We start from the raw sequence: 17,077 nt of genomic DNA on the forward strand, positions 1-17,077 counted from the left end.
TACTTCAATGAGCGCGAGACATCACTTCCATTGTCAGAGCGCGTTCAGACCTCACACACCGGATGCTCATTTCGTTTCGTGTCTTAGGACATCAATGTGTCGTCACGAGCCGCAGGGTTTAATTTGGATTTGTCTGTGCATGTTTTTTTGACTCTTATAGATTGAGTTCCCATTGCCATGCATTAAACGACTGACAGACCGCAACAGTTGGAGTTAAAAATCATCATTTGTGTTCTACTGAAGAAACAAAGTCACCTACATCTTGGATGCCCTGGGGGTAAGCAAATTTTCATTTTTGGGTGAACTATCTCTTTAAGTGGTAAAATGTTTATTACATGGGCTGACTTGAATACAACATCTGACAACTAAAATGGATGGCAGTATATGTTAATAGCTGGCATCTGACAACATTCAAGTCATAAAAGAAGGTATTTGCATGAAATACTGGTTCTAAAAATATTTTAAGATATTATATTATTGTTTAAAATGTAATTTGTGTAACATTTTTATAGTGATTTCAGTTAGTTTTCGGATGTAGGACATTAAATCAAACACAACAAGATTTGCTTTTCAAAGAACAAATTTTACAATGTTTGAAAGACTAGTGCAAGAGCAGAGCAGAACGGAAAAGAATAGAACAACACAGAATAGAATAGAACAGGAATGAAACAGAATGTAAACACAGAATAAGTAAGTACAATGTATTTTACCAACCAATCAAAATAAAATCATGCTGTGTGCTACTACTCAAAAAAGTGCAGTATACAGTGTAATACACAAAACAAATGAAAAATAAATCATATAAAAAGCAAATAAATAAGTAAAAGTAAATGTATTTTAAAAGAATCCAAATTTATGTCGTTTCTTATGCGAATAAACCTTGAACTTTGTGACCTTTTTAAAAAAAAAAGAAAAAAAAAGTGACGCTGACTGAGTTAGCCTTACGTGCCTAAAGACATTAGTAACACATTTAATGCACGTTCACATGAGATATTGCCATTGGTCCGTAAAAAGAATGGCCGTAAAAATCATTTTAGCTGCTGTTTGATGACGCCATAGACCACGGAAGCCATTTCTTACAAGAAAAGCTACAAAAAGCGCCTTTTATGTGAGAAAGGGATTTCTCCAGCAGTGAAATAGTTGCCTGACAAGCCGAGTGACGCACAAAGAAGTGATGCTTATTCATGAATGGACTGAAGATATAAAGGTTACGTAGCTCTTCGTCTCGCAGCAACGGTGTGATTTATGAAATGGCACATTTTCTGTACACAGTCACCACTGTGAACAGTTTTTTTTTATACGTCTTTCTTCTTCAGTGTCATTTTTTACAAGATAATTTTGTTTGACAACAATTTTATTAAGTTTTTAGAATTTATTTAATATTACATTTTAATAGCAGCATGCCGTTGGTAGATGCTGTCGATTCTTACTGAGCATGCGCAGTGGCGGACAGCGCTGACTGAAGCCTTAATTGGCGAAAAAATATGAGTGTATTTTGTTAATTGGCAAAACAGGTAAGTATAAGACAGTTTTCCTGTTAATTTAGGACCATGTACAACGGTACAATAAATACGTTTTAAATTAACTGCACTTTGCCAAATATTTAGTCGCTACGGAGGAACAGTTGAAAAAGTTGCTTCCTGTAACAACGTTGCCGAGAATCTGTGGAAAATGTCGTTGCGTTACATTGTAGCAGTCAGCTTTAGCTACAGTGTTTTTCATGTTTTACAAATGTAAACACAATAATGTCCTTGTACTTTTAAGGTCCAGCTCTCTGAGAGAAAAGTTGACAAGCTAAATCCCCAGAAGGTAAGAGGTATACTCGATTTGGCACATAGATGATAAAATTTAATTCCATACAATTGAATTAAATGAATATTATCACATCAACAGATCTTATTGTGGGAAAACAGGAAGGACAGGAAGGACACTTCACTTTAATGAGACATGTGAGTATTCACTAACATTTATACTAGAACTTATGGTAGAGCATTCAGTTTTGTTTTGTTTTTTACATCAGGTTACATAATGGTTTATGGTAACACTTTACAATAAGGTCCCATCCGTTAACGTTAGTTATTGCTGAGAAATACTTTGGTTATAGTATTAATTAAACTTTGTTAATGCAAGTTAATGAAAATACAACTGTTAGTTCATATTAGCTCAGGTCCATAACTAAAAAAATAAAAAACTTAAAAACAAAACAAAACAAAAAACCTATGCTTTCACTTTACTTCAATCCCTCCCTATTCTAGCTTATGCTACTTTAAGCAATGTCTGAAAATTTTTATTTCTCATTTGTAAGTCGCTTTGGATAAAAGCGTCTGCAAAATGAATAAATGTAAACTACATCTTTTGATTTTAATAATGTATTAGTAAATGGAGAGGTGTAAAGAGTACCTGAAAACCATGTACTTGAGTAAAAGTACAGATACCTTACAGCAAAATTTCAATACAACTCTGATTTTAACAATACTTAAGTATTTTACTTGTACTGAATGTAGGCTTAAAGATGTCCTCAACACCTAAGAGACATGCTGGTGAAAATAAGAAACATTGATTTGTGAGAAGAGCAATCATGTGTTTATTTCCTAAAAATAAAATACAACTGAACACCTCAAAATTGCAATAAATCAAGGTCAACATAACAGCTTCTTAAACGTCTACAGAAACTCAAGTCTCAGTTAAGCTCGAGTGCTCAAAAAGGACACAAGTAAACCAATATCCTTCCAAAAGGTCTCTGCAATATAATGCATAAATAAAATAATATCACCTCATCACCGGCTGCAGCCACGTCCTCATCTTATATATGAAACACTTGCGATTCACATACCTGCTAATGCACTCACATTCATGTAAACTAGCCTTGTTGACAAGTTTAGGTGAGTAAGTGCAAAACGCACAAATAAACGCGCTTCTTTTGTAGCAGAAATAAACTACTGCAGAAAAAGTTAGGTGCCATGCAAAATGTAACGTGTAATTGCATTACTCATCACAAATGTATTGGAGTAAAGAGTATATATACTTATTCAAAAACGTAGTCAAGTAAAAGTTGCTAATATCTTTGATACTCTGTGAAACGACAAAGTAGCCAAAAAAGATACTCAAGTACAGTAACTAATTACATTTAGTCAAATACTTTACACCACTGAGTAAATGTTGAAATTAATATGAACTAAGATTAATAAATGTGGTGACACTTTACAATAAGGTTCTTTAGTTAACATTAGTTAACTACATTCGTTATGAACTAAATGAACTGCACCTCTACAGCATTTATTAATCTTAGTTAATGTTAATTTCAACATTTACTAATACATTATTAAAATCAAGAGCTGAATTTTTGATCACCTAACATGAACAATGAACAGCTGTTAGTCATTGTTAGTTCATGTTAGTTAATACATTAATCAGTGAACCTTATTGTAAAGTGTTATCATGTTTTAGAAGTATTTTTCATTGTTAGTTCATGTTAAAGGTTTAGTTGACCCAAAAATGAAATTGCTGTCATTAATTACTCACCCTCATGTCGTTCCACACCCGTAAGACCTTCATTCATCTTTGGAACACAAATTAAGATATTTTTGATGAAATCCGAGAGGTATATGATGTCCATACACAGCAATATAAACAACACTTTCAAGGTCCAGAAAGGTAGTTAAAGACATTGTTAAAACAGTCAACGTGACTGCAGTGGTTCAACTTTAATTTGATGAAGCGACGAGAATACTTTTTGTGCACAAAAACAAAACAAAAATAACAACTTTATTCAACAATCTCTTCTCTCCCCTGTCATTATTATTGCGCAGTTGACGCAGTAAGCACAGTGAAGGCTTCAGTGTTTATGTCCGAATACCGGCTCAGTATTGGCCAAAGCTGATCACGTGAGCAGCACGACGCATGCGTGTGATGCTGACGCAGGAGCCGGCCAATAATGAGTCGGTGTTCTGACGTAGAACCTGGAAGCGCTGGACGTAAACAACGTATGAGAATGACACAAAAGAAAAGATATTGTTTAAAAAGTCATTATGTTTTTGTTTTGCGCACAAAAAGTATTCTTGTTGCTTCATAAAATTAAGGTTTAACCACTGCAGTCATGTCGACTGTTTTAAGGATGTCTTTAGTACCTTTCTGGACCTTGAAAGTGTTGATTATATTGCTGTCTATGGACGAGTCATATACCTCTTGGATTTCATCAAAAAGATCTTCAAGGGTTAGTTCACCCAAAAATGAAAATTCTGTCATTAATTACTCACCCTTATGTCGTTCCACACCTGTAAGACCTTCATTCATCTTCAGAACACAAATTAAGATATTTTTGATAAAATCCGATGGATCAGTGAGGCCTGCATTGCCAGCAAAATAATTAACACTTTCAGATGGCCCAGAAAACTACTAAAGACATATTTAAAACAGTTCATGTGACTACAGTGGTTCAACCTTAATATTATAAAGCGACGAGAATACTTTTTGTGCACCAAAAAACAAAATAACGACTTTTCAACAATATCTACTGATGGACGATTTCAAAACACTGCTTCATGAAGCTTCGAAGCTTTACGAATCATTTGTTTCGAATCAGTGATTCGGATCGCGTATCAAACTGCCAAAATTATGTGAACTATTGAAATTTCGAAACACTTATGACGTAACGAAGCCTCATTCACTGAAATCACGTGACTTTGGTGCTCCGAATCACTGATTTGAAACAAAAGATTTGTAAAACTTCAAAGCAGTGTTTTGAAATCGCCCATCTCTAGATGTTGTTGAAAAGTCATTATTTTTGTTTTTTTGGTGCACAAAAAGTATTCTCGTCGCTTCATAACATTAAGATTGAACCACTGTAGTCACATGAACTGTTTTGTCTTACTGGTGTGGAACGACATGAGGGTGAGTAATTAATGACAGAATTTTTATTTTTGGGTGAACTAACCCTTTAAAGGATTAGTTCACTTGAAAATGAAAATTACCCCAAGCTTTACCCACCATCAAGCCATCCTAGGTGTATATGACATTCTTTTTCATATGAACACAATCAGAGTTAGATTAATATTAGTGAAGTGATGCGTTTGTGTAAGAAAATATCCATATTTAACAAGTTATAAACTAAAATATCTAGCTTCCTCCAGACCGCCTTCCGTATACAACTTAAGAAGAAAGTGTAACGCCCCTCGCAGTTCAAAAAGCTTATGCTACGTACTACACCTTCCCTATTCAACTTACGGAAAAAGCTTAACTGACGCAACGCCAGTTACGCTTTCTTCCTAAGTTGAATATGGAAGGCGGTCTGGCAGAAGCTAGATATTTTACTTTATGACTTTTTAAATATGGATATTTTTCATACATAAATGCATCACTTTGCTTCAGAATATTAGTATATCGCTTCAGATATTAATATAACTCTGATTGTGTTCATCTGAAAGAAGAAAGTCATATACACCTAGGATGGCTTGAGGGTGAGTAAAGCTTGGGGTAATTTTTATTTGAAAGTGAACTAATCCTTTAATTTTTGTTCCAAAGATATGCATGTATATAGAGATAAATATGTATTATGTAAATGCATGAACGTTCACATCTGTACATAGGGATTCTGCTTAATCTTTCATTTTTCTATTTTGTACTTTATTTACTTCCTTCTGTGTTTGCGCACACTAGGCGAATAAAGCTCATTCTGATGCATTGCCTCTTGCTGATTTTGGTTAAAATAACCCATGTGCTTTATTGTTACTCTCTGATTTTATAGAGGAAATGGCTTCATTCCCGACAAAGAGGATTTTTCCCATTGTTGAAAATGCTTTTAAAGCAACCAAGAAGCACAAAAACAAGAAAGTGAAGAAGGAAAAAAAGGACAAGAGCAAAACCAACTGTGTGCCCAACTTCTTCTTGCATGATGGCTGCCATGAGACAGATTTGACACAAACGCAAAACACTAAGAAAAGAAAAAAGGCAAAGAAGAAAACCAAACTCAAGGAAGAATTCCAACAACCTAAAATAAAAAAACAGCCCGAAGATAAAGACCAAATTCAGCCCATTATCTTCATCTCCCCTGATCAGGAGACACAACAACCAAGTTCAACTGAGAAGGATTGTCATAAAAGTGTGAAAGAGATAAGGAAGATTAAAAAGAGAGTCATCTTCAACCTGCCAACTGAGAAAAACCAGCCTGCAAAGACAAATTACAATGAATTTGGAAAGAAGCAAGTTGTCGGTGAAAGCAGCTTGGAATCCAATACAGCTGAAGAAATGAACAGCCAAGACCTGTTTATCACACAGAAATCATTCTTGGATCCATATGTGGAGATCTCCAGCAGCTCAAGCTGCAATGAGGCCACTACTGTGAAGGCTCCAGAGAAACATTCCTGTAGCTCAACAACTGAAGCAACCACTCAAACCGAGAACTTCTTTACCTTCCCAGCGCTCTCCAGCTCTCTCAGGTTTCAGCAGCAGAACACATCCATGTGCTCAGAGGAACCGGTGGACCTGAGTTTGCCCGACAGAACAAGACGAACACACGGGCCAAAACATCCCGCTGCAGAGTCTGCAAATCAACCCACGCTGAAGATATCAGACACGTCGAGTGAAGACGGTGATACGGGACCCAAGGCCAAAGGTGATCTGCTCCAGCTGAAAGTCGTTCAGACTCGCTTGAACGAATCTTTCTTTTTTAAGGTGAAGGGCGAAGATTCACCAAAGCCCATGTGCCCTTTGATGAAGTTCAAGGAAAGTGTTGAGAAAAAAGCGAAGAAGTAAATTGTACCAAGCTAGATTTGTGATGGAAAAAAAGTTCTGTGCACATTCAAACAAAGACACAAAGCTTTGGTATTTGCAGTTTTATTGTGTATTTTTACGTTGTTCGCTTCATTGTTTACATACAGTTAAATGTTCTTGTATATGAATCTTCAATGTGCACTGTTAACAAACAAACATTGTTCAAAAAATTTAAATCGTCTCATGTTGTGTGGGAATAAAAAAGGAAGCTACAGTCTAATTGTGTCTAAATAATTTGATTCCCATCCACTTCCAAAGGTGGAAGAAAACATAAACAGGAATAGTTACTGGCAACAGCAGGCTGTAGAAACACACGCTGCTTGCACTCGTGCAGCCTTGGGGAAAATTTTCGTCCACGGTCGCCGAGTAAAACAGTCCAGACAAAGATATCAATGGCACAAGAACAGTTACTGTAGACAGGGAGAAAAACATTGTGGCAGAAAATGAATATTTGCTTTATAAACTCAAGATTCAGTGGGTTTTTCAGTCGCTTCGGTCTTATGGATCATTCGTGCCTCCTGTGGGATCATGTTAGGAATACCATCAATGATGGGATATGCAATGCCAAGCTCTTCGTTTATTAATTCATTGCTCCTTTCGTCATACCTTTAAAAAAAAAAAAGGCAAAACTTGTATTAGTATTACAGATAATGATAATCTAAACATCTCTTACGCAAATTAAAGTATATTTGTGTAATTCTGTACCATTTTTGTAAGTTAAATAATAATAAATTATATTAATTTTAAAATAAGAAGTAATAAATGAAAAATATACTTAATATATATATAAATAAAAATAGTAAACATTAACTATAACAAATGATATTTGTCAGAAGCTATATCTGCCATTAAACTCCTATGACCACTGTCATTACATAAGGTAATAATATTATACATGGTGAACAATCATACCTCAAGGGTTTTTTGGACAGTGGACACACAAGAAACTCAAGGAGGGACACATCAAACGCCTGACTCTCACTGCCCTTCACTCCATCACTCCGGCTCCTCTGTTGTCCTCGGATCTTAACGGCGCTCACAGGACGCAAGAGCGGCTGGACGGTCACAGATCTCTGCACGCTAAAAACTCCAGTGGTAAGTGTCCTCAAAGCATTAGACATATCCCAAGAGTGATGTATGGCTAGAAACAAAACTTGTTTCACTCGTTTGACAGAGGCCAACGGTGAACCGGAAGCGGTAAACTGGGCGCGTCTGTAAACGTGTCCCCTGCTCTTTTGCATTCTTGAGAGGTTCCGACAACAAAATTTGCTGCACAGATTAGTTTGAAAAGAAATTCAACAAAAGATAATAATATGTGGTTTCATCAGGTCTGCACAGGACAAAGAACACCCTTTATTTAGAAAATGGATCCAGATATTTTATAATAATAAAATATTTGGATAGTATTAATAATAATAACAATTTAGTTGGAAGTGATCGCCATTAATTTAGATTTAGAACAGACATAATTAACAATAATTGTGAAATAATGCCACTGTTATACAACTTTTCTTTTGCATCACGTTTATTATTATTATTATTATTATTATTAAGTGCGCTGATCAAAGTAATAATAAAAAGTAGGCTAATACGATAAATGTATTAATACTCTAAACTCACTACTACTCATTCAGTTGGAAGCGAGCCATTAATTCAGATTTAAGATAGAGATTATTAATAATAATTGTGAAATACCACTGTTATAGATTTTCTTTTGCAGTGTGTATTTGATTATTATTATTTGCATTGGTCAAAGTAATAATAAAAAGTTAATAACGAATAATCTAAGAATAATCATAAAAATCATAATAATTTCCATTTTATGCAAAGAAAAAGGAAAATATTGTGCAACAGTGGCATTGTGTCATAACAATTCAATTAAGTTAATATCGATTATATCAGGAAAATATCATGAAAACACTAGAAATCTAGAATGATAGAAATAACGTGTTGGTTCCAAGAAATCATAGTGAGAGGAGTGCATATGCATTTAAGCTTTTAAAATAGATTTATTGGATCGAATTGTGACATTTTATGCCTCATTAAACGAAATCATGAAACCAGTTTGTGGCGCTCTTGCCTAAATAAAACAGAAACCCAACATCTGACACTGAAGAGATTTTCATGACCAGCAGATGTCGCCAGTAATCTGTGTATTAAACACTACAAACAGTGAAGAAACTTGACTTTTAAGAGCTTGTTGTGAAAAGAGTCTTAAATCATAGGCAGAAGCTTTCAGGAGTGCATAAAAGTAATACAAAATATAGTATATACGAAAAGATTGTATATTGGCCATTTCACTGAGCCTGTGATTTTGAGTGGAAGAGAGCTCTCAGTCAGCTTTATTCACACAAACAGACTCGAGCAAATGTCAAGCGAAGCGTTTCACATTCCCCTTACGCTTAATGCGCAAGAAAACAAATTAGTGCATAAATAAACCAATTAAACGCAATTTCTTACACTTGATTAACTGTTAATTAATAAATAATAATATAATAACCCTTACGAAAATTAAACATGGTTTTACTACGATTTAAAAAAAAAAAAAACATGGTTCTTGTAGTAATTCCATGTTACCCACGAACTATGGTTTTGCTACAAAAACCAGTTTAACTATGGTTTTGTTGTGGTTATACAAATGGTAGTCAACACGCCAAAAACCACAGTTTTACTATGACAAAACCATAGTAAATTTTTGTAAGGGAATAGCCTACTAAGTGAATAATTGAACATCATTCATTTGTTTTATTCATAACTGAAATATTTAAACACATAATTTAACACATAATTACATTAAAGATGATTGTGCATACATGTAGGGTAAGTGCAAATAAAGTAAGCTAACAGGCTAATCGGTATCATATGCTATGCTAGTAGCCTACATAAGCTAACTAATACAGACATAAATGGTCATTATACTGTAGCTGAAACAGCATTTATCATAACATGATTTTGTAGGAATTGTAATCTGGCGTGGGGAGGCAATCACCAGAACCTCAACTGCCCTCTTGATTTGATAGCTAGCTACTCTCATAAGTGGAGCTGTGGTTCTCTCGTCCAGCAATCCTGCTTGTTTTCTTAAGACTTGACCAGGGTTTTATCAGCCATTCATTTGGCATGTGTTGTTGAGGCAGACCTCTCGCTCAAGGTAGATGAGGTTTATTCGATGATATGGAGGAGGCCCTGTTGACCATGCCATGTTGCATGGATTTTTATGACCACCAGAAAACACCAACTGGGACACATTCCCCTCAATATCCCTAACTATCAAAGCCGTATTTCTGCTGTTTTGAGCTGATGGAGAAGTGAGAGCTAGGAAGAAGCTTGGCAGCGCCACAGAGCTCAAAATCACCAACCTGTCAAGCATGTCAAATGAAGGCCAAAGTCAGGACAGACTGCACTGTGGGTAGGTGCATTCTTCGTTGAATTGAATGAATCGATTGCCTCTGCCATGTGAAATCTCACTGTACCCTCTTGTTCTTTGGAAGATGTTTACTTCTGTGTCTGGGACCTTAAAGCTAATCACTGGGAAAACAAAAACATCTAAATAATTGAAAATGAACGGAATTTGAAGTCGAGAATGTATGTTACTTAAATAAGCAAATCAAATAAGCTGAGAACATCAATGAAAGCTCATTATGTGATATTCAAGGTTTTCCATATATGACAAATAGATTATATTTACTTGGTTTGATTTTTATAGGTTATCCTTAATTACGGCTAAAGATATTCCTTTATAAACATGTCCTCTATGGTTGGAAAAATGTGTTGAAAGTATAAAAAGAGACCAACCTGAAGTCAGTTATGCAAATGTCTGTTTGAGCCTAAGGGTTTTTGCCTTTGGCTGTGATTTTTATCTTCATATTAAACTGTGTCTACTTGTAAATCTCTGGTGTGGTCTTTTCAACTAAAACAATTTGTTCTCCGCCAACCGATGGCAATTAGACAATTTCACTATTGCCTTCTGTTGTGACTTCCTGCCAGCAACCTTCACAAACAGTTTCACAGTTGCTAGTGAATCCATTTAATCAAGCTTGAACTCTTTTCTGCTCCATTATACACCACAGCAGGGACGCCGAGCAACATATGATTGCGTGAACTGTCATTATTTCCTTTCTTTTCGGTTTCCGTTAATGCAGATGGTGCCAATAACGAGATATATGAACAAACAGCAATATGCTTCTTGAAATGTGTGAGTGGGCCAGCACACAGCAGATGGCACTGGCTAATTTCTTGCACACAAAAGAATTAAAAACCATACGCTTTTACCTCATTTAATGCAGCTGAATTAAAGGACTCTAAATCTCCTTGTTTTTTAGTATTTCGATTTTTTTTTTAAATGTTATTTAACTATCTGTTCAGTAGGAAACATCTTCATTTCACATTAAGATTACACATTTATAACACACAGGCCTATAATTACACATTAAACCCAGAGTTCTTCATTAAAACACTCCAGGTAGTCTGTGGAAAAGATATTAAAAGTGTTGTTCTCATATTTTTTTATAAAACGAAATGAACATTTGCTAATGATCCATTAAGCAACATATAAGGTAATAATATTAGCTAATGTTCTGAAAGTTATTATAAAGTGTTACTGAGAAAGTCTTGTTTTTTATACTCCTTTTAAAGGATTTTTTTAGTAGTGGTCCATGGACTGAGGAGGCTCCTGGATCTTAGCTTATGCTAAGAAAAAAGAATACATTAAAAGGTCACAATATTTCATCGACAAAATCACTTTCAAACCAATCAGCTTTCTGTTGATGAAAGTACTGTATTTTGCCCTGCTGAAAAAAAGCTAACACCAGTCTATGCTGGTTGGATGGTCTTTGCTGGTTTAAGCAGGATGTAGCTGGTTTATTCTGGTCTCCCAGCCTAACCAGCCTGCTAAAACAGCTATGAACAGGCTGGAAACCAGTCAAAAATCTTAGGGTACGTTTAGACGACAACAATTTAGTAAAAATGGAAAAGTTATTCCTTTGTGTTTTTTGCGTACAGACGACAACATTGTCAAAACGATCCCCGTTGACACGGATCTGCAAAAACGATTAAAAGTGCTGTATTATGCGTGCCAGGCCAGTAGTTGGCGATATCACTTACACCCATTTTCAAAAGTTTGCACTTTCAGGCCCCCAAAATGGTTTGTCGTGTTAAAGAAGGGCCAAAATGCATAAAAAGTTTTCAGCTTTTGAAAACGGGTTTCAAAGGGCAAGTTTTTGAAAGCGACACCGTTATCGTCTCTGTGTAAACAACAAAAACGTGAATTTGTGAAAACGGTAACATCATGCGCATGGGTATTACGTGTTCAGTCTATAGGCGTGTAGTTTTTCTTTACAAAGTGACATCGCCTACTACTGGCCTGGCAGCAGAATACAGCATTTTTAGATCCGTGTGAACTGAGATCGTTTTGACAACGTTGTCATCTGTACACGAAAAAAGCAAAGGAAAAACTTTTCCGTTTTTTAAATTTATCGCTGCCATGTAAACGTACCCTGAGACACAAGATGGCGGCATTTGCATTTGTATAAAAAACGAGATAGCGAGTCAGCAGATAGATATGACAAACATGAAAGTAGCGCCGGTTTCAGTCACCTAGATGACCAATCAAAATCGAGTATTCCAGAGCCCAATAAATGTTAGCCTGTTTTTATAGCCTATCTACTCAAAAATGTTTCATACAATACTTAAAGTAGAACTTTTATAGTCGCCATAAATTCAAAATTGACAATTGCAGTTTTTATTATAAATGATTCGATTTCATTTCTGCCATAAAAATTTTTCAGCCATTTTGAATTTTGTCCAAAACCTACTTTTGCAAACTAGCCCTAGGGTTTTCATCCGATCGGAACCAAACCAGTGCAGAAAGATTCTCTAGAGTCTGAATATCAAAAGTTATCAAAAAAAAAGTTGTACTTTCGATTTACGGTTGCAAAGGGGCGCCAAAACATTCGAAATGGGTGGAGTCACTTTTATTAAAATGGCTGTAAGTCTTGAAAGTATGGAGCCCCGCACATGACATGCAAGAAAAAAAATTAAATCGTGCGAACGATTTACTAATTCGTTCCCTCGATTTACTAAATCGTGCACACGATTTACTAATTCGTTCCCTCGATTTACTAAATAGTTCGCACAATTTACTACTTCGTTCGAGATAGAAAGAAATGAGATACTTTCACCAAACTCGGTACACGTGGATCTTTAGTCATAATAAAAAAAATGGACACTTGGTGGTGCTATAACATGAAAAAAACATGAAAACAGCTATAACTATGCAACCTTTAGTCTGATTGACTTGAAATTTGGCATGCAGTGTTTTGGTCCAAGGAGGCATCAGAGTCTATGAGGACATTGGCGTATCTTGAAAAACATGGCCGCCATTGGCCAGTGAAGTTTGAGCACCTATTAGACAAGGTTAACAGAGGCCGATCGGAACGAAACTCGGTATGGGTCATCAGCACGATGCCCTGAAGGAGCCTGAGAAGATATTTTTTAATTCACGTGCCCCCGTAATCTTTAATCAAAGTAACCTCCTCTCTTGATGACATGTACTGGCATGATGGCGGGAAAACCTCACATGAGATCACAGCAATAGACCTTATTTACAGCAGCGCCATCTTTGATTTTTAACATGAATGAAAGGCTGTGAGGGATAGGCGAACAGTTGGGTTGTACTGTTTTGGATTGTTCTGCTGATGAAACACTGCAAAAATATCCTTCCAAGAAATTTCAGTAGACAAAAAAACTCCCGACAATATGAGCTGTGGAAAATTATAAGTGATCTAGGAGCTTTATACAGCGGATTCCATTGAAAACACGGTACACCTTTCAATGGTACACCTTTACAACCATCCAGTCAATTCCACCTGGACAAAATCAAGTCCCATCCTTTATTTTTTCTTGCTTGAGAAGCCGTTTCACTCAGATATACGTCAAAATAGAGAGGAAAAGACAATTACAATTTCTCCATGTTCAGTATTTTTATTGCTTGCCCCATTTGCATAACACTTCATGTAGAAGCACTATAGCAGATAGCAGAAGGTCCTTATGGGAGAATACAGTAATTGAATAAACTCAGAGGGTTTGGCTTCTCAGCCTGTGGGATTATGAGGTTCAGAATTGCTAACCCAACACTTTTAAAGCCTGATAACAAGCTCTTGAAATGCGCTGGGTTTCTCACACCTCTAATACTCTCATCAATGAGACAGTGAAGCGGGGACAGTTCTGCCTTAATACCTTTGATTAATGATCATGCACAGAATTTATATTGCTAAATTAATTCTTCTGGTTACTCAGCAGTAAAATACAGCAGGGGAAGGTAGGGTTCATCATTAAGGCCATATATATATGAATGTAGTGAACCATTCATAGTCACTACAGACTACGATGTTACTGTTTTTCAGTTTTACAGTCTAAAAGATGTTGAATAATAGAAATAGCAAAACATGCTGCAACTGCATTCAGTCAGATATATATTTTTAACATCACTGTCTTCCATTTCCACTCCAGGCCAAACAGATCTTATAAAGAGCTTTTGTATACAACCATTGTGTTTCCACACATAAAAAGAAGTTCATTTCCCCCCTCAGAAGGTCAGTCGGAATAGGAGTTTTATCATCTCAGGAGGCAAACTGTATTTCTGACAGGTCTGGAAGTGCAGAGAGAAATAGAAGGAAGATGAGAAATTGTTTCATATAATCTGTCTCAGTATGGATGTGTTTTTTCTTGTTTTGCTTTTTTGAATCAATACAAACTATTTCAAGGACTTCCTGACAAATGCACTTCTAAAACTCATTTAGATTTCCTATCTCAGGGGATGGAGGAGATACATTCAAGATGCTTTACCAAGAGATTGTCATGAGAATGTTGAGACACTTCTGTGGCTTAAATATAGCAAGAAATGATCTTCAGTTCCAACCCGATCTCATGAGAAAATATCATTTTACAAGTTTGTAGGAAAACATATGATAGTTAGAAAAAAAGCATGAGGTCCACCGGTAACCCTAACCATCAGTGGGTTGAAAATGTATGAATGAGAACTGAATTAATTCGAATTAGCCCCCAAGTCAACAAATCGAAAATTATTGGCGATTTCAAATGAAATGTTATGATATTATTCATATGGAAACATACAATTTTTAAAAAAAAGTAAGCCACCGGTAACCCTAACCATCAGTGCGGGGCAAAAACAAATCGTACAAAAACGTATGAATGAAGTTCACCAAAATGTAAAATAGTTAAGCACTGCCATGAGAGTGTGTTGCCAGTTCTGTCTTTGGAGTTCCAGAATTTTCAATGTTTTTTTTTTTTTTTCTAGTAAACCTTTTTAAACAGAACGACTCATGAAACTGTTGTTCCTTGTTAAATCAACGTGTGTGTCTGCGCTTTGGAGATTTGAGGGATTTGGATAGCTCAGAGCTCAAGTGAGGTTGTCAAGTGTTTCTGACTTTGATTAAATGGGTTTTGTCCCATGGTAGATGGTAAGACAGAACATAAGAGATTTTCTCAAAAGCACAAACTGTGAATGTGTAAACTTTAATTTCTGTGAATGCCAGAACTCTCTTTTTGATTAGAAAAACCATATGAATAGAGATTTCTGCCTGACCCTAAATTAAGTTTTTATACCATAGCATAGCATATTTGTTTTTCACCAACGGTATTTTAATGAAAACCCTGTTTTGAACAGTTTTAGTTGGTTAGATGGCATTTTAGACTTGCGTTTTAGAAGTTTTGGGGGCACTAAACCAGTTTAAACCAGTCAAACATTTTGTTTCATATGTAAAATTCAAGCATGAAGAGTTAAAAGTCTTTAATATTATTTAGAAAGATTATTTACATTTATAAAACATCTTTTTCCACATCAAATAATCACAGCCAGCATTCACGAACCTGAGAAAAAGAAAAACATTTTAAATTGGTGCTACACAGTAGCAAAATTACTAAATGCTTAAATACACAAGAGCCAATCATACAGCAGAACATCTGAAGGGACAGTTTGCCCAAAAAATGAAAAAATAAAATAAATAAATAAATAAATAAAAATTCTGTCATTTACTTACCCTCATGTTGATCCAAACCTGTATGCCATTATTTTTTATCTGCAGAACACAAGATATTTTGAGAAATGATTTTTTGAGTGTTATTTTTTTGTTTCTCCATACAATGAAAGTCAATGGTCAAAACTTTTTGGTTACCAACATTAATGAAAATATCTTCTTTTGTGGTTTGTAGAAGAAGAAAGTCATACAGGGGTGTGTTTCCCATACAACGGCATAACTCGCTACCATACAGTGCATCGTTGAAGAAATCAACTAGCTAGTCACGACTGTTTCCTGAAACCACATTGTCGCAAATTTGTCATTCAACCACGTTAGTTAATGATGTCACGCAGGTGGTGGAGTAATAACTTAATCGAATTAACGGCAGCGTTTTTCTCAGTTATTTTCCTTTATTTTCAGATTCAATAGGCTCATAATACGCACATGCTCACTCTTCAAAAATGTGCTTTAAATCTTTTGACAAACTAAAAGATGTAAATGAAATTTGCATATATTCGAAACTAAAGATATAGATTGTACTTGTACTTGCTTATTTTGCTCCAGATAAGGATTTATTAAGTCAACAAGGAACTAAGCTTCTAACCACAGGTCGAGAGCTGCCTTTCCTGCCACACAACTTTGCGATGCTGTGCGAATGTTTTTTGGAACCGACTCGTTGAATTATGCTAATAACGATGAACTTGCAACCATAGTTGGCTAATGATGCTTTTGGAAAACGCACCCCAGGTTTGGAACAACATGAGATGACTAAATGATGAAAGAATCTTCATTTTTGGAGAACTATCCTTTTAAGCATCAGTGTTTCTAAACCAACCATCTCTTTTGGACAAAATGAAATTCAGGAGACGTTCCATGATGTCTTTGAGATCCGGCACAAGACATGAAGATGTTTACAGTGTTAAATAACAGAGAACAGCTCTCTGTCCTTTAGCTGATGACACAGCGATGTGTGTAAAGGGATACAGTGTCTCAGTCCACTGTATATCCAGTGATATGTCCCTTAAGACACCATGCCTATAGAACTTTCCCAGGCAATATGTTGGTAATTGTCCATTTTTGATTGCTGCACTTCTGAAGTGCCAGCTGATATCCATGATCCACTTCCGCACTTTCCACCAATTCCAAACAACGCTTCGACTTCCTATTCTGAATGGAGCCTCCCTGCAAGACACAATACACATCAAAATGAATGAACAATGACAAAGTTGTTCCAGGACCAAATAGGATGTTGATTTAGGAATATTAAGCCCGAT

The 17,077-nt window shown here is 35.8% G+C and overlaps 3 protein-coding genes across 4 annotated transcripts in view; 1 reads left to right on the forward strand and 2 right to left on the reverse strand.

Moving 5' to 3' along the window:
- Positions 1–629: 629 nt before the first annotated feature.
- On the forward strand, positions 630–6,750 carry si:ch211-176l24.4 (uncharacterized). Of its 2 annotated transcripts, none has more exons than XM_051884699.1 (4): positions 630–1,207; positions 1,765–1,809; positions 1,894–1,949; positions 5,744–6,750. In XM_051884699.1, exon 4 carries the CDS (start codon positions 5,749–5,751, stop codon positions 6,748–6,750), a length of 1,002 nt encoding a protein of 333 aa, XP_051740659.1. In that variant the 5' UTR covers positions 630–1,207; positions 1,765–1,809; positions 1,894–1,949; positions 5,744–5,748. The 2 variants fall into 2 exon arrangements, with proteins under 2 accessions (XP_051740659.1, XP_051740658.1); XM_051884698.1 differs by lacking the exon at positions 630–1,207 and adding an exon at positions 1,228–1,514.
- Positions 6,751–6,815: 65 nt separating this feature from the next.
- Positions 6,816–7,992, reverse strand: zgc:162634 (uncharacterized protein LOC555881 homolog). Its single transcript, XM_051884705.1, has 2 exons — positions 7,681–7,992; positions 6,816–7,374 (listed from the first exon to the last, which is right to left on the reverse strand). Exon 2 carries the CDS (start codon positions 7,198–7,200, stop codon positions 6,985–6,987), a length of 216 nt encoding a protein of 71 aa, XP_051740665.1. The 5' UTR covers positions 7,201–7,374; positions 7,681–7,992; the 3' UTR covers positions 6,816–6,984.
- Positions 7,993–15,557: 7,565 nt separating this feature from the next.
- galnt18a (UDP-N-acetyl-alpha-D-galactosamine:polypeptide N-acetylgalactosaminyltransferase 18a) overlaps positions 15,558–17,077 on the reverse strand; it is a 71,923-nt gene continuing 70,403 nt past the window's right edge. The window contains exon 11 of the mRNA XM_051884689.1: positions 15,558–16,985. Coding sequence (XP_051740649.1) covers positions 16,839–16,985 — 147 coding nt within the window. The 3' untranslated portion in view covers positions 15,558–16,838. The remainder of the gene's footprint in view (positions 16,986–17,077) is intronic.

The sequence above is a fragment of the Ctenopharyngodon idella genome, chromosome 24 (assembly GCF_019924925.1).
Source record: "Ctenopharyngodon idella isolate HZGC_01 chromosome 24, HZGC01, whole genome shotgun sequence".
In the NCBI taxonomy this organism is placed as follows: domain Eukaryota; kingdom Metazoa; phylum Chordata; class Actinopteri; order Cypriniformes; family Xenocyprididae; genus Ctenopharyngodon; species Ctenopharyngodon idella.